Here is a 23,556-nt window from a genome sequence, read left to right on the forward strand (position 1 = left end):
AGATGCATGGATAATATTATCATTAATATTTATATACAGGGTTTCAATCCTTTATACCTGAAGGAGCGTCTCTACCCCCATCACTCAGCCTGGATACTGAGGTCCAGCTCTGAGGGCCTTTTGGCGGTTCCCTTATTGCGAGAAGTGAGGTTACAGGGAACCAAGCAGAGGGCCTTCTCGGTGGTGGTGCCCACCTGTGGGACCTCTTCTCATATGTCAAGGAGATAAATAACTAAACTTTTAGGGGACATCTGAAGGCAGCCCTTTATTAAATGTCTTTTTGTTGGCAGCTGCCCAGAGTGGCTGGGGCAACTCAGTCAGATGAGCGGCATATAAAAAATAAAACTACTACTATTATTTTATTCCCAAATAAATCCAGCTGCAGCAGTTCATTCCAGTGAACAGTTATTAACTGGATCAGAATCTTACAAGAGATTCTGTGGAATTAAAATGGCATCTTTCTCTAAACAGGACTGCTACAATTCAAGAAGTTAATAAGTGACCTTTTATTTATTTGTTTTTTAATAAAAGGAAATTAACTATGTCAAAAGTGCAGCTTGAACAATATTCTCTTGCCCAGAGAGCTGTCCCTGGGAAACTCGGCGTCAGGTTCCCACGACCCCCAAATTCACTTGGGAAGACAAGCAAACTAATGCCAGAGTACTGGAAGAAGCAAAGATCACCCATGTCGAAGCAATGATTCTTCAACAACAACTTCGTTGGACTGGTCATGATGTTCAGATGCCTGATTGTCATCTTCCAAAGAATGGAAAGCGAAATACCGGTGGACAACAAAAGAGGTTTATAAAGACACTCTCGAGGCAAATCTTTTAAAAATGCAGTATAAGCACTGACAACTGGGAAACACTGGCCTGCGAACAGCCTTTACCAAAGGTGTCATGGACTTTGAAAAAGCACAAACTCAGGACAAAAGGGAGAAACATGCTAAGAGGAAGGCACTTGGCAAACCCTCACCGTGATCAACTCGCATCCGGAAACATATGTCCCCATTGTGGAAGGACGTGTGGGTCCAGAATTGGCCTCCACAGTCACGGACTCACTGTTAAGACCGTGTTCATGGAAGACAATCTTACTCGGCTACGAGTGATCGCCAAAGAAGAAAGAAGATTTTTTAAAAATGATTATGCTTTGCCGTGAAAGATTATGCCATAATAAAGCCATTTTATCTTTCAGATGCTGCAACATGCAATCATAGCTTGCCCTGTTGGATACTGAGCTCAATGGTAGCATTCATAGGTTTAGGGTGAACTTCCAGGCAGAGGAATCAAACGCAGATCTTTCCCTAGTTCCAGAGCTGGAAAACCTGTGGGCTTCCAGATGTTTGATTTCCAGCTGCCACCAATGCCCACCACACCCCCATGGGGGGGGGAGGTAAGGGAAGATGGGAGTTGCGTTGTCCAACAACACTGCTGCCAACTTAGCAGGGACAGCGAGATCTCAAAAGCAAATAAGTGCCTTCCATTGTTCACGTGTGGTTGGAAGAAGTATAGGGTTGCAGAGAATGTGGTACAGGACACGATCATTAGCTTGTTAAGAGTTTGGTGCATTTCAGAAGAAAGGGAGTTCGAGAGGAGTTAAGAGCTCTACCTGTTGAATTCTGGACTGACGGTGGTTGAGAAACCAGCCCAGGATAAACAAGGTGATGGAGAAACTGGAAAATTGGGGTGGAAGGGAGGTAATCCAAGAAACAAAAATGAGTGCTCTTCACCACAGAAAAAATCAGGCAACAAAATCAAGAACACGCCAGGCGGGCCACATTGCTACTTAAAAGTTGGCATGAGTCGGACGCTAACACTTTTAAATTCCATTGACTTCTGTGGGGGCATTAAGCACGTGCTTAAGATTGCTGTCCTTTGCATAGTTGTGAATAATCTACTAGTTGCGGAAGGATTTGCAAATGAGTCAACGCATAGAAATGCATTGTAAATCTCCCATTGAAATCAAAAGTGCTGAATTTTTCCTCTCTCTTTTTTGCATTGGCTGTGAATGCCTCAAGAATTCTGTGTGGCCGTGCTTCGAATTCTTCCAGAAGAATACTGTGCGACTCAGAAGTTTGCTTCCCTTAGTTAATCTGTTAAGAAGCCTAGCCCTTGCTGTGCGTATTTTGCTTTTAAGTAATGAGTGGAGTGTGCCCAAGGAGGAGATGTTAAACTGGAGTTTCCTAGAGCAGTAGCCACCAGCCCAGAGTGGGGAGCAGGAGGTGGTGGTGGGGGGGCTGGTTTCCCATCAATCGAGTCCAGGGCGCAGCCATCACCGGGCAATGTCGTAGCCAAAGCCATTTTTACCATTTTGACAGGCACCTGGGAGCAAGGAACCCAGAAGGAGAAAAAAATGAGGTTTGAAAAGTGCAAGAGACCCCCAACCACCCCCGATACTAGAGGGAAGGCAGTTCGTAGAAATAGTTGGCAGCTATTAAGAGTTTAAATAGTTGGGGAAGGGCATTCTGCATTATCTGCACATAGAAGGTCCCAATATCCATGGCATCTGGGAGGAGATGGGAGAGCTCATTCTGAAACCCGGGAGAGCTGCTGCCATCCAGTGTAAGACCATATTGAGCTAGGTGGATGACTGGTCTGAATTGCTATAAGGCAGCTCCCAATATTACGCTGAGGCGCTTGCACATCTCACCAGCAAGGCAAAATCGATTATCTGCAGGGGTGATGTGGGATGGAGGGGTGAATTGAGCTGTAGCAGCCAAAGTAAAGGTAAAGGTAAAGGGACCCCTGACCATTAGGTCCAGTTGTGGCCAACTCTGGGGTTGTGGCACTCATCTCGCTTTATTGGCTGAGGGAGCCGGCGTACAGCTTCCGGGTCATGTGGCCAGCATGACTAAGACGCTTCTGGTGAACCAGAGCAGCGCACGGAAACACCATTTACCTTCCCACCAGAGCGGTACCTATTTATCTAGCTTCCGGGTCATGTGGCCAGCATGACTAAGCCACTTCTGGCGAACCAGAGCAGCGCACGGAAACGCCATTTACCTTCCCGCCAGAGCGGTACCTATTTATCTACTTTCACTTTGACGTGCTTTTGAACTGCTAGGTTGGCAGGAGCAGGGACCGAGCAACGGGAGCTCACACTGTTGCGGGGATTCGAACTGCCGACCTTCTGATCGGCAAGTCCTAGGCTCTGGTTTAACCCACAGTGCCACCCGCATCCCTTAGCAGCCAAAGTACCTGAAAGCAATGTTTCCTAGCCCAATAAGAAGCAGGGGGATGCATGCAAAAAATCTGGTTTCCTTGCAAAAGGTTCCAGTTCCAGTCCCCAAGGCATCTACAGGTTGGGCTGGGAGAAATACGCTTCTTGAAACTCTGGAGAGTTTCATGCCGCCCTTGGAAAGTTGCTCAGAGGGGAATGCAAAGCGTTCTGCACCCCTGAGCCAGCCTGTTACTGCCTCAGGTCTGGTGGGGGGAGGGCACCTACGGCCCTCCAGACCAGTCCACTTGGCCCTTGGGACTCTCTTAGCCATGCCCTTGCCCCAGGTCGCACCCTCGCCTGCATAAAATAATTTGCCTCCCGTGGATGGCGCCGGCCCATCCATAAGGCAGACTGCAGCAGGTGCCTCAGGCGGCGAAATTCTAGGGGGCGTCTCTGCCACTGCTGGAGAAGTGAGTGGAAGCGGCCGTGGCAGCTTCCGGTGAACTCTCACAAGAACCTGGAAGCCCCAGCTGTGCGACCCCAGCTGTGAGGCTTCAGGGGAGAGGGCAAGGAATGTTGGGTGGTGCAGGGCACACGTGTTAGGTGGCACCTTCCTGTTTCGCTTCAGGTACCGAAACAGGAGGGGCTGCCCTTGGGTCGCGAGGCGTGTTTTTGCCGCTGAGGCTGTCGGGACGGCGTGGCCTTTCTGATACTCACAGTCCCCCAGTTTCTCTTCAAGGAAAAGCAGCTGATCGCTGAGCGACTCCACCTGGTCCAGGTAGAGCAGGCGACTCCAGAGCTCCTTCAGCTGGGCAGGCTCCAGGGAAGGCGGCAAGATGGCGATGGCACGTTCCAGGCGCTGCAGGGGTGGGATGGAGAGAGGAGGGCTGCAGGGCAGTTGTGGCAGGGGCCCACTGGGACTGATAGGGCAGAAGGTGGGGAGCCAGCCAGCAGGTGGCGCCAGAGACAGCCAGCGTGTTGTGGTTTTGCTGTACAAGGCGAAACACTGAGAGCAAGGAGGAGGCGGCAGCTGTCAGGCAGGGCCACTCAATGGACTCTCCAAGCAGCAAAGGTGGGGGTTGACTGATGGCAGACCCAAGTTGGTGGGGCAGCAGCCCATTCCTCGTAACTAATTTGTATTACCTTCATTACATATTTTTAGGCGTCAGGCAAACACTCTCTGTTCTCTTTAACCGGGCTTTTGGCTGCTTAACATTCTAAGTCCCTTTAAATGTGTTTGTGGGAGAGGAGTTTTTTTGGCTTGTTTTTGCTTTTATTAAGAAATTTGTGTATGTTCTCATTTTGTATTTTTCTGTGGTGAACCACCCTGGGGTCTTCAAGGGTGGCATACAAATGTAATTAATAATACTAATGCTGGTGTGCTCTGGTTCATGGGGTCACAAAGAGTCGAACACGACTAAATGACTAAACAACAACAGTGCTAATAATACTGTATTTTAAATTGTTGCAGCCCACCTTGTGACCTTACGGTGAAGGGTGGGGAGATTATTATTATTATTATTATTATTATTATTATTATTATTATACCATCATGGGAGGGAGAGGGAATGCAGGAATGCCCTGTATCATTCGGCTCTCCTCCTCCTCCTCCAAAAAAGCACCTTGGCCGCCCAAGGGTATAAGGTAAAGGGTAAAGGGACCCCTGACCGTTAGGTCCAGTTGTGGCCGACTCTGGGGTTGCAGCGCTCATCTCGCTTTATTGGCCGAGGGAGCCGGCATACAGCTTCCGGGTCCTGTGGCCAGCATGACTAAGCCGCTTCTGGCGAACCAGAGCAGCGCACGGAAAGGCCGTTTACCTTCCCGCCGGAGCAGTACCTATTAATCTACTTGCACTTTGACGTGCTTTTGAACTGCTAGGTTGGCAGGAGCAGGGACCGAGCAACGGGAGCTCACCCCATCGCGGGAATTCGAACCCCCAACCTTCTGATCGGCAAATCCTAGGCTCTGGTTTAACCCACAGCGCCACCCGCGTCCCTCCCCAAGGGTATAGCCAGGACATAACCATTTTCAAGGGCACTCACTATGGATTCTTCATCTGCTAGTTATCCAGAGCTGGCTTTGCCAAATTCTTTATGCCCACACGTGTTGCAAGGGGGGAAAATGGCACGTATCCCCGGCTAAACCCCCGTCTCTGTTTCTCCCTCCGAGAAATGCCGCACTGAAATCTTGTTACTGCTAAGTTCTTTGATTTGCTAATCTTTGGCCTTTAGCTCCCCCCACCTGGGTCTTTAAAAGTTATCAATCTGTCCGCTATCCCCTCATCCATCAACTATCTGAAACAGACCCAGCTGTTGGAAACTGGAGGGCCTCTCCCTCCCTGGCATGGAAGGAGTGTGGTGGCCAAAAACCAGGGAGGGGTGGTCCAATGACCCCTAAAATTGGGGTGAGGAAACTGTTTTTTCTTTCAAAGGCCACTGTCCTTTATGGGTCAGCCGTTGGTTGAAACTCAAAGGGGCCAGAACAGAAACATAATAAAGAGCCCAGCTGGATGAGGCCAATGGCCCATAGAGCCCAATATCCTGTTCTCCCAGTGGCCAGTCAGCCTCCTGGGACAGAGACCTGCAAAGACTCTCACCTCTTCCAGCTGCTCCACTTTGGCTTGAAGCTCCTGGATCTCATTGGGAATCGTCTCCTGAGCCCCTAGAATTTTCACTGGGGGGAAGAGAAGAGGAGGACGAGGGAGAAGAGAGCGTGAGAAGGAGCAGGACTGGAACTACTGGTGTGCGGTGAAGCCCCAGAGAGGGTCCAAAATTGATTTCATTTCTTTTTTGTATTTATCTCCCACCATTTTCTCAAGGTGGAATACAGCGGTACCTCAGGTTAAGTACTTAATTCGTTCTGGAGGTCTGTTCTTAACCTGAAGCACCACCTTAGCTAATGGGGCCTCCTGCTGCTGCCGTGCCGCCGGAGCACGATTTCTGTTCTCATCCTGAAGCAAAGTTCTTAACCCGAGGTACTACTTCTGGGTTAGCGGAGTCTGTAACCTGAAGCGTATGTAACCTGAAGCATATGTAACCTGAGGTACTACTGTACATGGTTTCTCCTCTTCTCCTTTCTTCTCAGAAGTTTTTGTTTTGCCCAATAATGTTGAGCTTTTTTGGCATAATTGCAAAAAAAAAAAAGGTTGATTTTTTTAATAGCTATTTTTCAGGAAAATCGGCCGACTGCAGTATTCCGGGTAATGTCCGGGATATTCCAGACGTATGGCAACCAACTGAGCGGCAGTGACAGTCCCAAGGTCTCCAAGTGATTGGATTCAAACCCTGGTCTCCAAAGTGCAGCACTCTAACCACTATGCCACGCTGGCAGAAGGGCCAAGGAGGGCGAGATCTGAACACAACGAATCAGCATTCTGCTCTTTGGACACTTAATTAGGGGTGTCGACTAATAGGCCTCCTTTTCCGCCTCCTTTTCCACCAGGCACCGCCCTCAAGTGTCCAGACTCCGCCCCTCAGCCAATACTGGTCCTATTCATAATTTAGTCAGGTCCCTTCACTCAGATAAGTCTACTCTGAGTAGGACTAAGTATCGGATACAACCCTAAGCCAATCTGTGTACATATCTGCTGGTTTGGGGTACTTTACAAAGGAACTGAAGACTGCGTTCCGCGACTCTCAGGGCCTACGCACTTTTTGTTTTGTTTCCTTTTTCATGCAAACCAAAGCAGAAAGAGGTTCTTGGAACTGAACTCAGTGGCCAGATTCAAAGCTGCTTTTTACAGGGAAGTTGTGAAATGCACTCAGCAGCGTGGGGTCACAGTCTGAGGCAGCTGCCGCTGTGACCCATGAAGAATAGATCTGTTTGTAAGAAGAAGCCAGGAAGTGGCGCAATTGAAGGTGTCGCGCTCTCCTCCACCTCAGCACCCCAGCAACCAGTAAACGGAAAGGGAGCGAGGGAGAAGATGCCCTACGACCCCCCAAAAATCCTGTTGAGCAGCCCTAATGAACTTATGAAGCTGCCTTGCACTGAATCGGATCATTAGTCCATCCCGGTTCAGTGCTGCCTACACGGACTGGCAGCTTCTCCCCTGGAGTTCAGGCAGGAAATTCTACCAGCTCTCCAGGGAGATGGCAGGGATTGAACCCCAAACCCCCTTTAAAATGGCCTCAAGGCACTGTGGACACAAGTTGAGGGCACGTGGCAGGCACACAAGCACACACTTGCCCTTCAACGCCACCTGTTAACATCAACTGCCGCCTGAAGCAGCCGCCTCACTCTGTCCAATGGTAGAGCCGGCTGCTTCCTTCTATGAGGGGATGAAACAAGGTGCTTGCGTGAGGCAGGAGGAGGTGGCGGTTGTGGGGCACACTGGCCTTCACCCACACCAACACGTTTATACAGTGGAACCTTGGTTCTCAAATGTCTCCGTTGATGAACGTTTCGAAAACCCGGAAGTAAATGCTTCTGTTTTTGAATGCGCCTCGTAAGTTGAACGGCTCCCACTGTGTGTTTTTCAATTTTCTCAATTGAATTTGCAGACAGCCCTTTGCGCCTCAGTTATCGAACGTTTCAGAAGTCTAAGGGTCTTTCGGAACAGATTACGGTCGACAACCAAGGTTCCACTGCATCGCTTTGTTAAAAAGCCGTAGCTTCCTCTCCCAAAGATTTCTGGGAACCAGAGAGCTGTTAAAATCCCCGCTCCCCACGGAGCTACAATTCCCAGTGCTCTCCACCAGCTATAGTTCCCAGAATTCCTTGCAGGGAAGCCATGACGGCAAAAGTGAGATAGGAGTTGCTTTAAGTGGATGGTAAGGATGTGGCCATTGGGACGCGGGTGGCGCTGTGGATTAAACCACTGAGCCTAGGACTTGCGGTTCAAATCCCCTGCTCCTGCCAACCTAGCAGTTCGAAAGCACATCAAAGTGCAAGTAGATAAATAGGTACCGCTCCGGCGGGAAGGTAAACGGTGTTTCCATGCGCTGCTCTGGTTCGCCAGAAGCGGCTTAGTCATGCTGGCCACATGACCCGGAAGCTGTACGCCGGCTCCCTCAGCCAATAAAGCGAGATGAGCGTCGCAACCCCAGAGTCGGTCACGACTGGACCTAATGGTCAGGGGTCCCTTTACCTTTAATGATGTGGCCAGGGACATAAAGCATATGGGGTCCTGCCCCACCAACTTCACTCTTCACTCTGTCCTCTGCCGGCCCCCACCTGCCTGCCTGCCTGCCAGGTCTATCTGGCCCTTGAGAATTTAAGCAGGCCACACCCCCTTTCAACAGACCACACCCCATTCCACAGGCCACGCCCCTCGCCAGCCCAGCTTTGCACCTTCCAGGAGTGTTTTGGCACAGCTGGGACGTGTCCTCAAATTCTGCTGAGGTATCTTGCTTGCCCGGATAAAGGGCAGAGGGGTTTGTGTGTGAGAGAGACACAGCCAGCGTGGCATAGCGGTTAGAGTGTCAGACTAGGACCTGGGAGATCAGAGTTCGAATCCTCACTCAGCCATGATGCTCACTGGTCCAGTCACTGCCCCTCAGCCTGACACACCTCACAGCGTTGTTGTAGGGAGAGAACGAAGCAGGGGAGAGCCACGTACGCCATCTTGAGCTCCTCAGAGATAAAGGTAGGGAAAAGATGCAACACACAAGCAAACCATAAATACAAATAGAAACTGGTTTAGGGTGCATAGGCAAAATTCAGAGCCATTGCTCCGCCCACGTTTGCCCCTGCCGACATGTGGCCTCTGGAATGTTACCCAGAAGGCAATGCGGCCCTCAGCCTGCAAAGCGTCCTCCCTTCCATAGAGCTTCCTCCCAGTCCTTGTGGGGACCCACCTTTGCTGGCGTGCAGAGGGGTGGCCTGGGCAGTGGGCAGCAAGCGGCAGCTCTTGCCATCTAGTTCCAGGGCATAGCCAGGGTGGCACTGGCACTCGTAGCTCCCTGCGGTGTTGAGGCAGCGTTGGTCGCAGAGAGAGACGGGTGCGTGGCACTCGTCCACATCTAAGGAAAGACGGCAGCGGGGTTAGGAGTCTACGTGTCTGACGCATAGCTGTCAACTTACAGATTTGAAAATAAGGGACCAGCAGCCTCTAAAATAAGGGATCAGCAGCCCAAATAAGGGATTTTGCTGTTGTAAAGTTGCATACATTGGTAGGATTGACAGATGCTGTCAATCCGGCATGAGGCGGTTGCAGGGCTGCGGCAGCCGCTGAAGCGCCGCCCTTCTGCGTCCCTCCCCACCCCCTCCTCTTCCTCTTCCTCCTCCCTCAGGCTGCCTCCTCAGCTGCCACCACCGCTGCCGCCTCTGGGCTCGTGGGTGGCGTGGGCGAGAGTCTCTCCCCCTCCCCCCCTCGGGCAGGGAAGGGCTGATGGAACTCCTCGCGCCAGGACAACGGCGCCAGAGCATGCTCTCTCTTGTGGCGGAGGACCCTGAGTCGCTGCTTCCCTCCCGAGCCAGGGGAGCATGAAACCTGGGAAATTTAAGGGGCATCATCAATAAGGCACAGCAGCGGGACACGGCGCTGGGATAAGGGAGTTTCCCGCCAAATAAGGGACGGTTGACAGCTATAGTCTGACGGGAGGGAGAACCCCTGTTGCATCTTCCTCTAGGGACCTTGAATAAATAATCTGCCAACCTGCAGAAATCCCGGAGACCTCAAGTTTCTAGTCCTGGTGAGTAAGACCTTTAAAGCCAAGTATCAAGAAATCTGAACTAGAAGCTGAACCTTAGAGCTGTAGAGTTGGAAGGGACCCATCTAGTCCAGCCCCCTGCAATGCAGGAAATTTACGCCCAGCCGAGTGTGGGACTCGAACCCATCACCCTGAGATTTAAAAGTCTCACGCTCTACCGACTGAGCTATCCCTTAAATGAGCCCTGGTGGTGCCTTCTGTTGCAATAAAGGGCACCAGGGCACCACCCCGGACCTCCCAGCAATTGCCACCTGAGGCGCCTTCCTAATGGTTCAGGCGGAAAAGATGCGATGGTGCCTTTAATGTCAAGCTAGCCGTGACCAACGTCCCCCACCAGCCCCCCAGTGCTAACCCTTGCCTCTTGTCGCTTCCAGCTGCTCTACTCACCGACATGGCAGTAGTGCCCGCCCCAGCCTGGTGGGCACTGGCACTGATTTGGCTTGGCACAGGTGCCTCCGTTCTGACAGGGCTTGTTGCAGATGGCTGGCAGGAGAAAGGAGAGAGCAAGGCTGAAGGAGCCCGGACACTGAGGTCCAGCGTCGAGGGCCTTCTGGCGGTTCCCTCCCTGCGGGAAGTGAGGTTACAGGGAAGCAGGCAGAGGGCCTTCTCGGTGGTGGCACCCGCCCTGTGGAACGCCCTCCCATCAGACGTCAAGGACATAAACAACTATCTTAGGGATGTGCGGATAGCTGAGTGATGTCCGACTCCGATCTCTGTGGCTTCCATCACATTTCTGCGGCACAAACCACAATTCGAGGACTCACCTTCCTCGCACTTGGTGTCTCCCACGTGGCGTTTCTTCCAGCCTTGGCAGCAGACGATGTGGGTCTGCAGAATGTCTTTGCGCACCTGCCGTGTGGCCACGCGATAGGTAGTCCTAGGGAAGAGGGAAAACGCAAGTGTACTTGGCTACTTCTCCTTCTCACCAAACTGGGTAAATGATGATTTCCATTTCTGACACCATACAGTGTTTAAGATGAGACAATGCCAGCATTATCTGAAGCAGGAACCGTAGAGAGACGTCTGACCAGAAAGTCTCTCCTCTTATTAGGGTCTCACAGCGACAGACATGCTACACACAGCAAAGGACCAGAACTGTATAGCTGGTAAGGACCACTGGTGAGGAAAAGAGTTTATTTATATCTCACCTTTTTACGACAGTATACAAAGCAGATAAGCATACAATGCAGCCTAAAAGATCAAAATCTAAGCTGTAGGGTTCGAAGTAGAAGATAGTGTATTTTAAAATGGTATTATATGTAAGGGATAAAATGTGAAATGGTAAAAGTAAGTGTGGTAAAAAAAAAAACGGTTAAAAATTATGATATATGTAAACTGCTAAAGATGAGGTAAAATGAAAATCAGATAGGGGGGACTTGGGGAAGCTCACCTAACAATGTTTAGAAAAAATAAGGATAAGACAAGAATTTGTTTGTATTGTGTGTGTTTTTCTGTTTGTGTTGTTTATTTGTGTTATAAAATGAATAAAAAAATTTTTGGGGAAAAAGATCAAAATCACAGCGGGCATTACAACAGTCACGAGTTCAAATCACTAGCCACTTGCCGTATAAGAAGTCTCCACGTGACTTTTAAGAGCATAAAGCATGACATTTCTTTCTTAAAATAAGCATGATGAAATTACTTTAAAAGGCAACACGGTGACTCATGAAACAGATCTAACAAAGCAGCAGAAAAGGCGTACAATCTAGGGGCAGCCAATGTTTCAGACTACAACTCCCATGAGCCTCAGCCAGCACGACCAAGGATGATGGGAGGTGGAGTCCGAAACATTGTGGGGGGGAGCCATGTTGGCTATCCCTGACGTAATCAATGAATAGAAAATCATGACAACCTGTCCAATGCCTAGGTGGAGTTTTTATCTGGTGTCGAGAGAATGCTAAAGATGACTCCAGGCAGACCTCATCGGGGAGAGCATTCCACAAGCAGGGGGCCACCACAGAAAAGACCCTCTCCCTCAGCAAGTTAAAACAGATAGCAGTTTAAAAAACAACAACAAACCACCAGCAGAAACCATACTCTCCAACATTTGTGGCATCAAAATCGGGACACTCTTTTTTTGGTCCTGAACTCTCGCGCATGTGGGAATACAAGACCGAAAGACACTCTCATGAGACCAAAAAACCGAGCATCTTTCATTCTGGTGCAAATCAGCAAAGCACCAGGCCCAAAAATGGGACATTCCAGGATACAAACAGAAGCCAGGATTGGCTTCTGTGATTCTGGGATGTCCCACTTCAAAACGGGACAGTTGAGAGATATGAAATACACGACCCTAAAAATGCACCGTTCAGTAAAACGTTCTCCCCACCCTCCTCTCCCCTGGTATCTCCATGCAGTGGAGGACTTTGCGTACCTGTAGGTGCTGCAGACTCTGGGTCCAGCGCACAGCGTCAAATACGGCTGGTGCGCAGGCTTGGCGTAGGTCTCGTTGTAGAACAAGGGGATCCTCAACGTGCGCCGTGCGCACACTCGGCTGTGGGTCAGAGAGGGTGCACAACTGAGAGGGTTTGGGGGATTCCTTTCAGCCTCTAGAATATCAGAGCCCTCTGGTGCCTTAAACCACATGGGATTGCTAACACATCGAAAATAAAGGTCTTAGCAAAGTGGTTGAAATATCTGCTTTCCTTGCAGGAGGTTCCAGGTTCAATCCCCTACAGTCCCCGGCCTGAATCAATGGTGTGGCGCTGCCAGTCAGTGTCTACAATACTGAGATAGATGAACTAAGGCCTGACTGCATAATGCGACTTCTGGTTTAAAACCAGGGTGCCGCATGGATTGCTAAATTCTCTGCCCAAACCCATCCATATTCCCCCCAGCCGTTTAATTAAATGGCTACTCATGGGCACCAGTTGGTTAGCACGTGGTCCTGATAATGCAAAGGTTGCAGGATTGATCCTAATAATTATAATTATAATTTTATAATATACCCCATCCATCTGGCTGGGTTTCCCCAGCCACTCTGAGCGGCTCCCAACCGAATATTAAAAGCTCAATGAAACGTCAAACATTAAAAACTTCCCTGAACAGGGCTGCCTTCAGATGTCTTCTAAAAGTCTGGTAATTGTTTTTCTCTTTGACATCTGATGGGAGGGCGTTCCACAGGGTGGGCGCCATTACCGAGAAGGCCCTCTGCCTGGTTCCCTGTAACTTGGCTTCTCACAGGGAACCACCAGAAGGCCCTCGGCACTGGACCTCAGTGTCTGGGCTGAGCGATGGGGGTGGAGATGCTCCTTCAGGTATACTGGTCCGAGGCCATTTAAGGACAGCTGCATTTTTCTGCATTGCAGGGGGTTGGACTAGTTGACCCTCAGGGTCCCTCCCAACTCTATATTTCTATGATTATGTCCAAAAAGGTTCCCCCTAGCCAGCTTTTTGAAAACGTCATTGGGCATGACAATGAGATATTCATTGCTGGATTGTGGAGGGGCGCTTAACTCTTTAAATGCCCACGTACCAGTTTTTCATTCTGAAATTGTGGCCCACCCCCATGTGGCTTCCACTCCCTGCCTCTCTGCCAGCTATATCTGGGAGCTGGGTGAAATTGTGCTTTCTGAAACCCACGGATAAAAAGGGCAGATGATTTGGAGTGGCGAAATGGCAGGTGGGGGAAGGATTAAGGAGCCACTATCTCCCAGTGCTGCTGCTCTGCTAAAAATATCTCCCAGTACCCTTCTACTTTAGAGGGACCGAGTTGAATTGAAAGTTAAATTGATCTCTGTTTGATAGCTGAGCAGAGACAATGTTTTTAAGAGAGTTGCATGTCATCTGGGAAAGATATACATATATTTCTGTCATTCTGTTGTCTCCTCTGGCCAAGCAGGTTGTTAAAACAATACAGGAACCGGCATAAGTTATTTGCCACTTGGAGAAGTAGGATTGCTTTTGGATTCATCCCAATTTTTCATCTTTTTCAAGCTGCCTAGGAGAGTCAGGGGTGGGGACCAGAATCTGTCTCCAGACAAATTGTGTGCATGCGTTTGCTTTGATTGACATAATTTATCCTCTTTGCATAGTTCACAGCTCTTAAAAAAACAATTTGCAGCACATTTTTATTTTATCTTTCCAAGAGGAAAGGGGCAGGGCGAAAGCGATAGTCCCAGGGAAGTCTTTGCTTCTTAATTATTTGCTTTGTTTTAAATAATAATAATAATAATAATTTATTATTTATACCCCGCCCATCTGGCTGGGCCTCCCCAGCCACTCTGGGCGGCTTCCATAAAAACCAAAAATACAATAAAATATCACACGTTAAAAACTTCCCTGAACAGGGCTGCCTTAAGATGTCTCCTGAATGTCAGGTAGTTGTTTATCGCCTTGACATCTGCTGGAAGGGTGTTCCACAGGGCGGGCGCCACTACCGAGAAGGCCCTCTGCCTGGTTCCCTGTAGCTTTGCTTCTCGCAGTGAGGGAACCGCCAGAAGGCCCTCGGCGCTGGACCTCAGCGTCCGGGCAGACTGATGGGGGTGGAGACGCTCCTTCAGGTATACTGGACCGAGGCCGTTTAGGGCTTTAAAGGTCAGCACCAACACTTTGAATTGTGCTCGGAAACGTACTGGGAGCCAATGCAGGTCTTTCAAGACCGGTGTTATATGGTCTCGGCGGCCGCTCCCAGTCACCAGTCTAGCTGCCGCATTCTGGATTAGTTGTAGTTTCCGAGTCACCTTCAAAGGTAGCCCCACGTAGAGTGCATTGCAGTAGTCCAAGCGGGAGATAACCAGAGCATGCACCACTCTGGCGAGACAGTCCGCAGGCAGATAGGGTCTCAGCCTACGTACCAGATGGAGCTGGTAAACAGCTGCCCTGGACACAGATTTGACCTGTGCCTCCATGGACAGCTGTGAGTCCAAAATGACTCCCAGGCTGCGCACCTGGTCCTTCAGGGGCACAGTTACCCCATTCAGGACCAGGGAATCCTCCACACCTGCCCGCCTCCTGTCCCCCAAAAACAGTACTTCTGTCTTGTCAGGATTCAACCTCAATCTGTTAGCCGCCATCCATCCTCCAACCGCCTCCAGACACTCACACAGGACCTTCACCGCCTTCACTGGTTCTGATTTAAAAGAGAGGTAGAGCTGGGTATCATCCGCATACTGATGAACACCCAGCCCAAACCTCCTGATGATCTCTCCCAGCGGCCGCATGTAGATGTTGAAAAGCATGGGGGAGAGGACAGAACCCTGAGGCACCCCACAAGTGAGAGCCCAGGGGTCTGAACACTCATCCCCCACCACCACTTTCTGAACACGGCCTAGGAGGAAGGAGCGGAACCACTGTATAACAGTGCCCCCAGCTCCCAGCCCCCCAAGACGGTCCAGAAGGATGCTATGGTCGATGGTATCGAACGCCGCTGAGAGATCCAGCAGAACTAGGAAACAGCTCTCACCTTTGTCCCTAGCCCGCCGGAGATCATCAACCAGTGCGACCAAGGCAGTTTCAGTCCCATGATGAGGCCTGAATCCCGACTGGAAGGGATCCAAATGGTCCGCTTCTTCCAGGCATGCCTGGAGTTGTTCGGCAACCGCTCGCTCAATCACCTTGCCCAAGAATGGAAGATTTGAGACTGAGATGAGATGTTGTCTTTTGCTGGATTCAGACAAAAGAGCCTTTTGTACAATACAGTTCTGTCTTAGTGCCAAGCTCTGTTGCCCTGTGCCAACGGCTTTCGTCAGACCCGAGATTCTTTGGAAAGCCCAAGACCGAATCAGGACTTTCCGCATGCCAAAGATGAGGACCAGAAAAGCATTTTAAACACTGGGTTGTATTCAACTAAGTCCTGCTCAGAGTAGACCTATTGAAATTAATAAACCTTAGAATCGTGCAATTGTGGAACAGGAAGGGACCCCAAAGAGTCATCTAGCTCAATGCAGGAATCAGAACTGAAGCATTCCTGAGAGATGGCCATCCTGCCTCTGCTTAAAAATCTCCAAGGAAGGAGAGTCAAACACTTTCCAAAGGAGTCCGTTTCACTTGCCTAAAAGCACTCATCCTGCAATAACATAAAGAGGACAAATGCTACCTTGCCTGCTACACAGTGGTACCTCTGGTTACGTACTTAATTCGTTCCGGAGGTCCGTTCTTAACCTGAAACTGTTCTTAACCTGAAGACCACTTTAGTTAATGGGGCCTCCTGCTGCTGCCGTGCCACCGGAGCACGATTTCTGTTCTCATCCTGAAGCAAAGTTCTTAACCCAAGGTGCTATTTCTGGGTTAGCGGAGTCTGTAACCTGAAGCGTATGTAACCTGAAGCATATGTAACCCGAGGTACCACTGTATATATATAAAAACAGCTACCGAACATCCTTTATCAAAGGTGTCATGGGCTTTGAAGACACTCGAACTCAGGACGCAAGGGAGAACCATACTAAGAGGAAGGCACGCTTGGCAAATCCACACCGTTATCAGCTCCCACTCGGAAACCAATGTCCCCACTGTGGAAGGACGTGTGGATCCAGAATTGGCCTCCACAGTCACTTACAGACTCATTGTTAAAACTGACAATCTTACTCAGCTATGAGTGATCACCAAAGGAGAAGAAGAAGAGATTTATTTACTTAATCAGTGGGATCTCCAAGAAAACGTGGCAGTGGATTCTCTCACCCCCTAGCGCAGGCATAGGCAACCTTTGGGCCTCCAGATGTTTGGGACTACAACTCCCATGATCCCTAGCTAACAGGACCAGTGGTCAGGGATGGTGGGAATTGTAGTCTCAAAACACCGGGAGTGCCGAAGGTTGCTTATGCCTGCCCTAGCGGGAGGACTAGGATAACTCAGTCAGTAGAGCATGAGGCCCTTAATCTCAGGGTCATGGGTTCAAGCCTCACGTCAGGCAAAAATATTCCTGCATTGCAGGGGGTTGGACTAGATGACCCCACGGTCCCTTCTGACTCAATTCCATGATTCTGGGACTGTTGTCGAGGGTTCCAGACTGTGATGCCTTGTGGCTATCAGCAGAGCTCAGCGCTATTTGATGTGAAGGAATGTCCTTTTTCTGCTCTTCTGTTTCCTGCCTAGCTGCTTGATCCCAATGTTTCAGGTTCACGAAGAGAAGGAAGTGTGATTGTATGTGTGTTGGGGGCTGCACTCTCATGCACCAATCACCTAGCCTATTATTATTATTATTATTATTAATTGAATTTATATACCGCCCTATACCCAGGGGTCTCAGGGCAGTTCACAGAATAAAATCAAAATATAAAACCACAAAATACATAATCAAAATGAAAACAACAACCCAATCACACACACCCCCAAAATAAAACACATTTTAAAAGGGCATGGGATGTCAATCAAATCAACCAAAAGCCTGGTTAAAAAGGAACATTTTTGCCTGGCACCTAAAGACACCAGGCGAACTTCCCTGGGAAGAGCATTCCACAGATGGGGAGCCACTGCAGAGAAGGCCCTGTTCTTGTGTTGCCACCCTCCAGACCTCTCGAGGAGGAGGCACACGAAGGAGGGCCTCGAAAGATGATCTCTGGCTCTGGGTAGCTTCATATGGAAAGAGGTAGTCCTTGAGGTATTGCAGTCCTGAGCCATTTAAGGCTTTATAGGTCAAAACTAGCCCTTTGAATTGGGTCTGGAAACTACAGTGGTGCCTCGCAAGACGAAATTAATTCATTCTGCGAGTTTTTTCGTCTTGCGAATTTTTCGTCTTGCGAAGCACCACTGTCTTCAAATCACCAAAGTCTTCAAAAACCTCAAAAAAGGCTATGAGTTGCTCCTCGAAGTCAAGTCGCAACTGCACCTCTTCAAGCAATTCACCCTGGGTATTAACGGTTTTAAGAAAAAGGAAACAAACTTGCAAGAGGTTTTCGTTTTTCGTCTTGCGAAGCAAGCCCATAGGGAAATTCGTCTTGCGAAGCAACTCAAAAAACGAAAAACTCTTTCGTTTTGCGAGTTTTTCGTCTTGCGAGGCATTCGTCTTGCGAGGTACCACTGTAATTGGTAGCCAGTGCAGTCGGACCAGGATCAGTGTAATATGCTCAAACCATCTTGCTCTGGTGAGTAAATTGGCTGCTGAATTCTGCTGTGTTCAGCCTGCCTCTGTTCTTCCATTCTTATTTCTTTCACAGTTACTCGTTTCTCTTTATTTAAGGAACTTATATCCAGTTTCCAAGCTATGCGTCAAAGAAACTTACAACAAAGGTAAAGAATATCACATGGAAAATTTGAGACACAAATCAAAGCATCGTGTATGTGTGTGTCACATCAGGACAGCTTTAAACTGCGAAGGTGTCCTGAGCAGAAAACCATTTTCATCTTGATGGCACCTGCCTGATTTCTTGTGGCAAGGAGTTCCACAGATTTGGGCCCACTATGCCCAAAGACTCTGGTTTCTGGTTCATCGGGAGCTTCTCACAGTGTCCCCCCTGATGATCTCAGTGACTGGAATCCTAGAATCGTAGAGTTGGAAGGGAACATGAGGGACATCTAGTTCAACCCCCTCGAATGCAGCAATATTTTGCCCAATGCGGTGCTTGAACCCACGACCCTGAGATTAAGAGAGTCTCATGCTCTACCGACTGAGCTATCCCAGTTTAGCATATACAGGTGTACCTCTGGTTGCGAACGGGATCCGTTCTGGAGGCCCATTCGCAACCTGAAAAGAACGCAACCCGCATCTGTGCGTCTGCGCACACGCGGGTCACGATTCAGCGCTTCTGCGCGTGATGTCATTTTGCACGTCTGCGCATGTGTGAGCGGCGAAACCCAGAAGTAACCCTTTCCAGTACTTCCGGGTCGCCGCGGGACGCAACCTGAAAAAACGTTTCATGAGGCAAACGCAACATGAGGTATGACTGTACAGTGGTACCTCAGGTTACATACGCTTCAGGTTACATACACTTCAGGATACAGACTCTGCTAACCCAGAAATAGTGCTTCAGGCTAAGAACTTTGCTTCAGGATAAGAACAGAAATCGTGCTCCGGCGGCGTGGCGGCAGCTGGAGGCCCCATTAGCTAAAGTGGTGCTTCAGGCTAAGAACAGTTTCAGGTTAAGTACGGACCTCCGGAACAAATTAAGTACTTAACCTGAGGTACCACTGTACTAGGAAAGGTGTCCCTGGGCCAAAAGGTCTTTGTACACTAGGACAAGAACTTTGAATCTTTCTCTATAGAGGAAGAAGAAGAGAAGAAGTGGTGTTTGGATTTGATATCCCGCCTTTCACTCCCCTTCAGGAGTCTCAAAGCGGCTAACATCCTCCTTTCCCTTCCTCCCCCACAACAAACACTCTGTGAGGTGAGTGAGGCTGAGAGACTTCAGAGAAGTGTGACTGGCCCAAGGTCACCCAGCAGCTGCATGTGGAGGAGCGGGGAAGCGAACCCGGTTCCCCAGATTACGAGTCTACCGCTCTTAACCACTACACCACACTGGCTCCCTCCCTAAGGGTGGGAAGCGGTTGCAGAAGTCCGTCCCCCCATCCCCATTCCCACTGCAGCTTTCCAGCCCAGATCCAGGGGGCAGCCTCGCATTCCTTGCCTGCGTCGCCCACCCCACCGCTCTCTCCTTACGTCTCAGGCTTCTTGCTCTGTCCAAGGGCTTCCCTCAGGAGGAAGGCAGCGAGGAGCCCCCCGCAGAGGAAGGCTGTGGCAGCAACACCCTGCCTCCCCATCGCACAGCGGGCAGGGAGCGGGTTCAAATCCCAGGACCTGTGGAAGAGAAGAGAAGGATTTAAGGGAAGGGCTGCGGCTCAGCAACAAAGCAGCACCTTTGCCTGCAGCTTGACACAGAATCGTAGACTTGGAAGGGAACCCGGGGGTCATCCAGTCCAACCCCCTGCAATGTAGCTGTCCCGTACGGGGATTGAACCTGCGACTTTGGCATGATCAGCACCTCGCTCCAACTAACTGAGCCATCAGTCCGGTTGGTTTGCAGGGGAGGCTGGGCAAGGTTAGATCAAAGCAAATGTCCACACTTTCCTTATCACAAAAGCCTGGTCTTTGGGGGGAAGTGGGTTTGTCCTGCAAGAGTTCCCAAACTGGCCTTAATCCTGCATCCTCCATTTGCCAGTAGGTGATGGAATCCCAGCTGAAAATTAGCATCTTTAAAGAGCCCCTTGCCTTGATCCAGCACAGCTCTTCTCGGATTCCTTATATGTGGTAGGGCGAGGGGGAAATGAACGAGAAGGAGCGGTTTTTCCTTACTTTATTATCTGAGGTAATTTTTCTATTATTATTATTATTATACATGTATTCAAAAGTTACAATACAGCTTTGTCCCCTGCCATAATATCACAGAATGATCAATCCCACATCACTGCCATGACGACTCGCCAAATATACTCAATAGGAACCCAGCTTCCAATCTGGTTGGCTAGGCATTTTCAATCACTATATCCCCTCCACAGACGCCTCTGTAACGATGATAATGGCATTAAAATATCCTGTTCTTCTTCAATAAAAGAGAGAAAGGGATGTATTTTTTTTTTTAAAAAAATATCTTTTGGAGATGGAACTTTTGTCACAAAATTTATCTTTTGTGGTAGGGCTTTGTGTGATTGCCAAAGGTGTGCGGTATTACTGTAGTGCAAATTTATACAGAATTTTGTCTTGTCCATTGCAACGAGGCTTCTCCTCTTTTTACTGGCTCCCTTTGGTCCTGTTTCCTTTGCTGAACACCTTAACATGCAGAAATTGCGACGGCTAAAGCTCCCTCTGCCCCACTCATGCCAAGGACAGGCTTTCACCCTATATTTCCACGTTTCGAGCTACTGTTAAAACAGATATATATTAGTTCAATCAATGGAGCATGAGACCCTGAAGCTCAGGGTTGTGGGTTCGAGTTCCACGTCGAGCAAAAGATTCCTGCATTGCACAGGGTTGGGCTAGATGACCCCATGGTCCCTTCTGACGCTACAATCCTATGATTCTATGAACTGGTCTTATATATGATCTTGGCGGCACGAATGGTAACTGCAACTCAATGGAAAACAGTCCCAAATCTTCCCCTGGCTGCTTGGTACCGCTCATTCTGGAATATAGCTATAATGGATAATTCAAGATTCAACAAGGACTGGAACCTCCAGACCATTTTTATACGGTTTGGCATTCTTCTATGACATACGCAGCAGAGGCATCTTTTTCAGTGCAATCATCATCACAAGGCTGGCAAATCTGCCACTATCCTGGGTGATCTGATAACGTTTATAGTCTTTACTTTAGACTTGTTATTTTAACCCCTGTGCAACTGGGTGCATTCTGCATGCCCGTTTTATAGTTCTGCTTTTCATCTTTTAACTTCCGCCAGTCGTCGTAATTCTCTGTTTTCTATACATTATAAAACGATAAAACAAACCTTCAACCCCCTCCGTGCCAAAACAGCAAAGGAGCGAGTATAGCAACGTTCCTCTTTATCAGCCTTTGCTGACCGGACCCGATGACCTCCAGAGGTGCCAGCCAGGGCTGATGGGATATGTAGTCTGAAACACATCTGGGGGTCATCAGGTTGGCAAAGAGGGCCCTGCGCCATCCTCAATATCTGGCGCTGCGGAGAATTCAGCAAACTTTACATGCGGAATCACAGATCTACGGAGTTGGAAGGGACCACCGGGGTGTGTGTGTGCGTGCGGGTGTGTCATCTAGTCCAACCGCTGCAATGCAGGAATATTTCGCCCAACGTGGGACTCGAACCCGCAACCTTCAGTCTCATGCTCTACCAACTAAGCTATCCCACAGGACACACACACTCTCAGCGCGTGCTGCAAAATGTCCCCACCACCAACCTCATAAAATTACCCTTGCACACTACCTGTTCCGTCTCCTCTCAGCCTTGGCGCTTCTCTCTGGCTGCCCAACCTGAGAGCTCCTGCATCCAGCCGTCTGTTCCCAGCTCGGCTGTGGGTGGAAGCAGAGTTTGAAACAGCCAAGTCCCCACCTTTCTTGGACAGCCGCCACGCACCCTTGCAGCAGCAGCCGCAGCAAATCCCCCCTTCCACCCACCTCTGGCCGGTGCCCCCTGGCATTTCGGCCCCTGGCATGAGTCACGCCCTCCCCCCCTCGACCCCAAACCCGCCGACGAGGCGAGTGGCCCAGACAGGGCCTCATTGTCCCCTCCGCCCTCTTGGGATTCCTCACCCCCCACCGAACAAACCAGTTCATTGTCACTCTCAGGGTCCTTTGCGCTGGAATGGGAGAGCATTAATGTGCAGAACCCCCCTCCGCAACCCAGCGCATACACACCACAAGGCCAGGATATCGGGGAGCTCTCTGTGTGTGGAGTTGTGTGCCAGAATTGTCGGGGGCCACTGCTGGCAGGAGGCTGCGGCGAAGTTCGGGAACTTGAGTTCGGGCCACTGTCTGGGCTGCCACAATAGGACAAAGGCAGGAACTGGTTCCAGGCTGTGACGGAAAATGTCGCCCACAGATGTCAGCCTTTAAAACAAACCGGCTGGCTACAGCCACACACATTGTCTCCCGCTGCAACGCCTTCAAGATGAAGGAGCCCGGTGTCTGGGTGGGCCGGGAGGCGAGGAGGCGATAAGGCTTCAGGCAGTGCACCCGCCTCCCGGTTCGAAAGCCTTTTCGTTGGCAGGGGCAAGTCCGCTGCGTGGCTGAACATCTGCACCTTCTCTCCTTCAATGTGACAGGCTGACATTCAAGAGGTGAAGCTGTTGGTCACCAGGGAGAAACAGGGGCAGGGAATATTTCCCCCTGTTGACTGAAATTCAATGGGCAAAGCCTTTCCTATAAGACAGGAAATAATTTCCCGTTAACTTATTCCACCTGACCTTGGATTGGGTTGTGCCAGGCAGAGGCGGATTTAGGGGAGCAGAGACTGAGAGTGCAGAGCCACAGGGGATGCCACAACTGTTATTTAAAGGCAGGGGCACCAAATTTTGGCATTGCACAGGGTGTCACTGAAATTTGAGACCTGAGTCTGCCACTGTGCCAGGTTTTGTTAAGGGAATTGTGGGTGTGTTCGGGTGTGTTCACGTTAAAGCACAGTGAAGTTGCCCCTCTGCCTCCCCCCATGCATTTCACAGCTCTTCCCCCCCCCCAAAAGCTGTTCACATCAGCATGGCTTCATTAGTGTCAGATTCATTTCTATTTGTGTGCACAACTAGGCAGGGGGTCTGGTGCCGCTTCTGGCAAACCAGAGCAGCACACAGAAATGCCGTTTACCTTCCCGCCGGAGCGGTACCTATTTATCTACTTGCACTTGACATGCTTTCGAACTGCTAGGTGGGCAGGAGCTGGGACCGAACAACGGGAGCTCACCCCGTTGCGGGGATTCGAACTGCCGACCTTCCCATCGGCAAGAAGACTAGTCAACTTCATATTGCGACTGGAGCTGGGAACACCCAGAGGTTTTGCTCTCTTTGAGGAACCCTAGAACTAAAGGGGAACCAGCCTCTGGTGGACTGTTAGCCCTGTGAGACCATCCAACGTAAGCTCAGTTGGTGCACATCCACCTTGGTAGCTCAGTTGATAGAGCAGGAGACTCTTAATCTCAGGGTTGTGGGTTTGACCCCCACGCTGGGCAAAAAAAATCCTGTACTGCAGGGGGTTGGACTAGATGACCCACAGGGTCCCTTCCAACTCTACAATTCTATGGTTCTATGTGCAAATAAAACCATGTATCACAAATGCCCCAGTGAGCTTCATTTTTAGAAAATCCAGTCCCAAGGTATTCATGGAGGCTGCTGTGTTCATTGTTATAATTAGGATTATGTTTACATCCCACTTTCTCCTCAAAGTGGTCAGATGCCTTTTACTCTCACAACCACC

General features: G+C 49.8%; 1 protein-coding gene across 1 annotated transcript; it reads right to left on the reverse strand.

The window, feature by feature from the left end:
* Positions 1-482: 482 nt before the first annotated feature.
* EGFL8 (EGF like domain multiple 8) lies at positions 483-22,499 on the reverse strand. Its single transcript, XM_082207452.1, has 10 exons — positions 22,009-22,499; positions 21,578-21,663; positions 19,342-19,479; positions 12,184-12,303; positions 10,574-10,686; positions 10,197-10,292; positions 8,955-9,119; positions 5,756-5,832; positions 3,877-4,018; positions 483-2,321 (listed from the first exon to the last, which is right to left on the reverse strand). Exons 1-10 carry the CDS (start codon positions 22,234-22,236, stop codon positions 2,272-2,274), a joined length of 1,215 nt encoding a protein of 404 aa, XP_082063578.1. The 5' UTR covers positions 22,237-22,499; the 3' UTR covers positions 483-2,271.
* Positions 22,500-23,556: the final 1,057 nt, after the last annotated feature.

The sequence above is a fragment of the Podarcis vaucheri genome, assembly GCF_965113315.1.
Source record: "Podarcis vaucheri genome assembly, chromosome: 2".
In the NCBI taxonomy this organism is placed as follows: domain Eukaryota; kingdom Metazoa; phylum Chordata; class Lepidosauria; order Squamata; family Lacertidae; genus Podarcis; species Podarcis vaucheri.

Bases quoted from the DNA above. Each gene is read 5' to 3' on its own strand.
- EGFL8 (XM_082207452.1), bottom strand. From the start codon at position 22,236: ATGTGTGTGGCTGTAGCCAGCCGGTTTGTTTTAAAGGCTGACATCTGT. The intron at 19,480-21,577 runs GTAGTGTGCAAG...TCTCTTCCACAG, and splicing joins GCTGAGAGGAGACGGAACAG to GTCCTGGGATTTGAACCCGC. The intron at 10,687-12,183 runs GTACGCAAAGTC...CCTCTTCCCTAG, and splicing joins AGAGTCTGCAGCACCTACAG to GACTACCTATCGCGTGGCCA.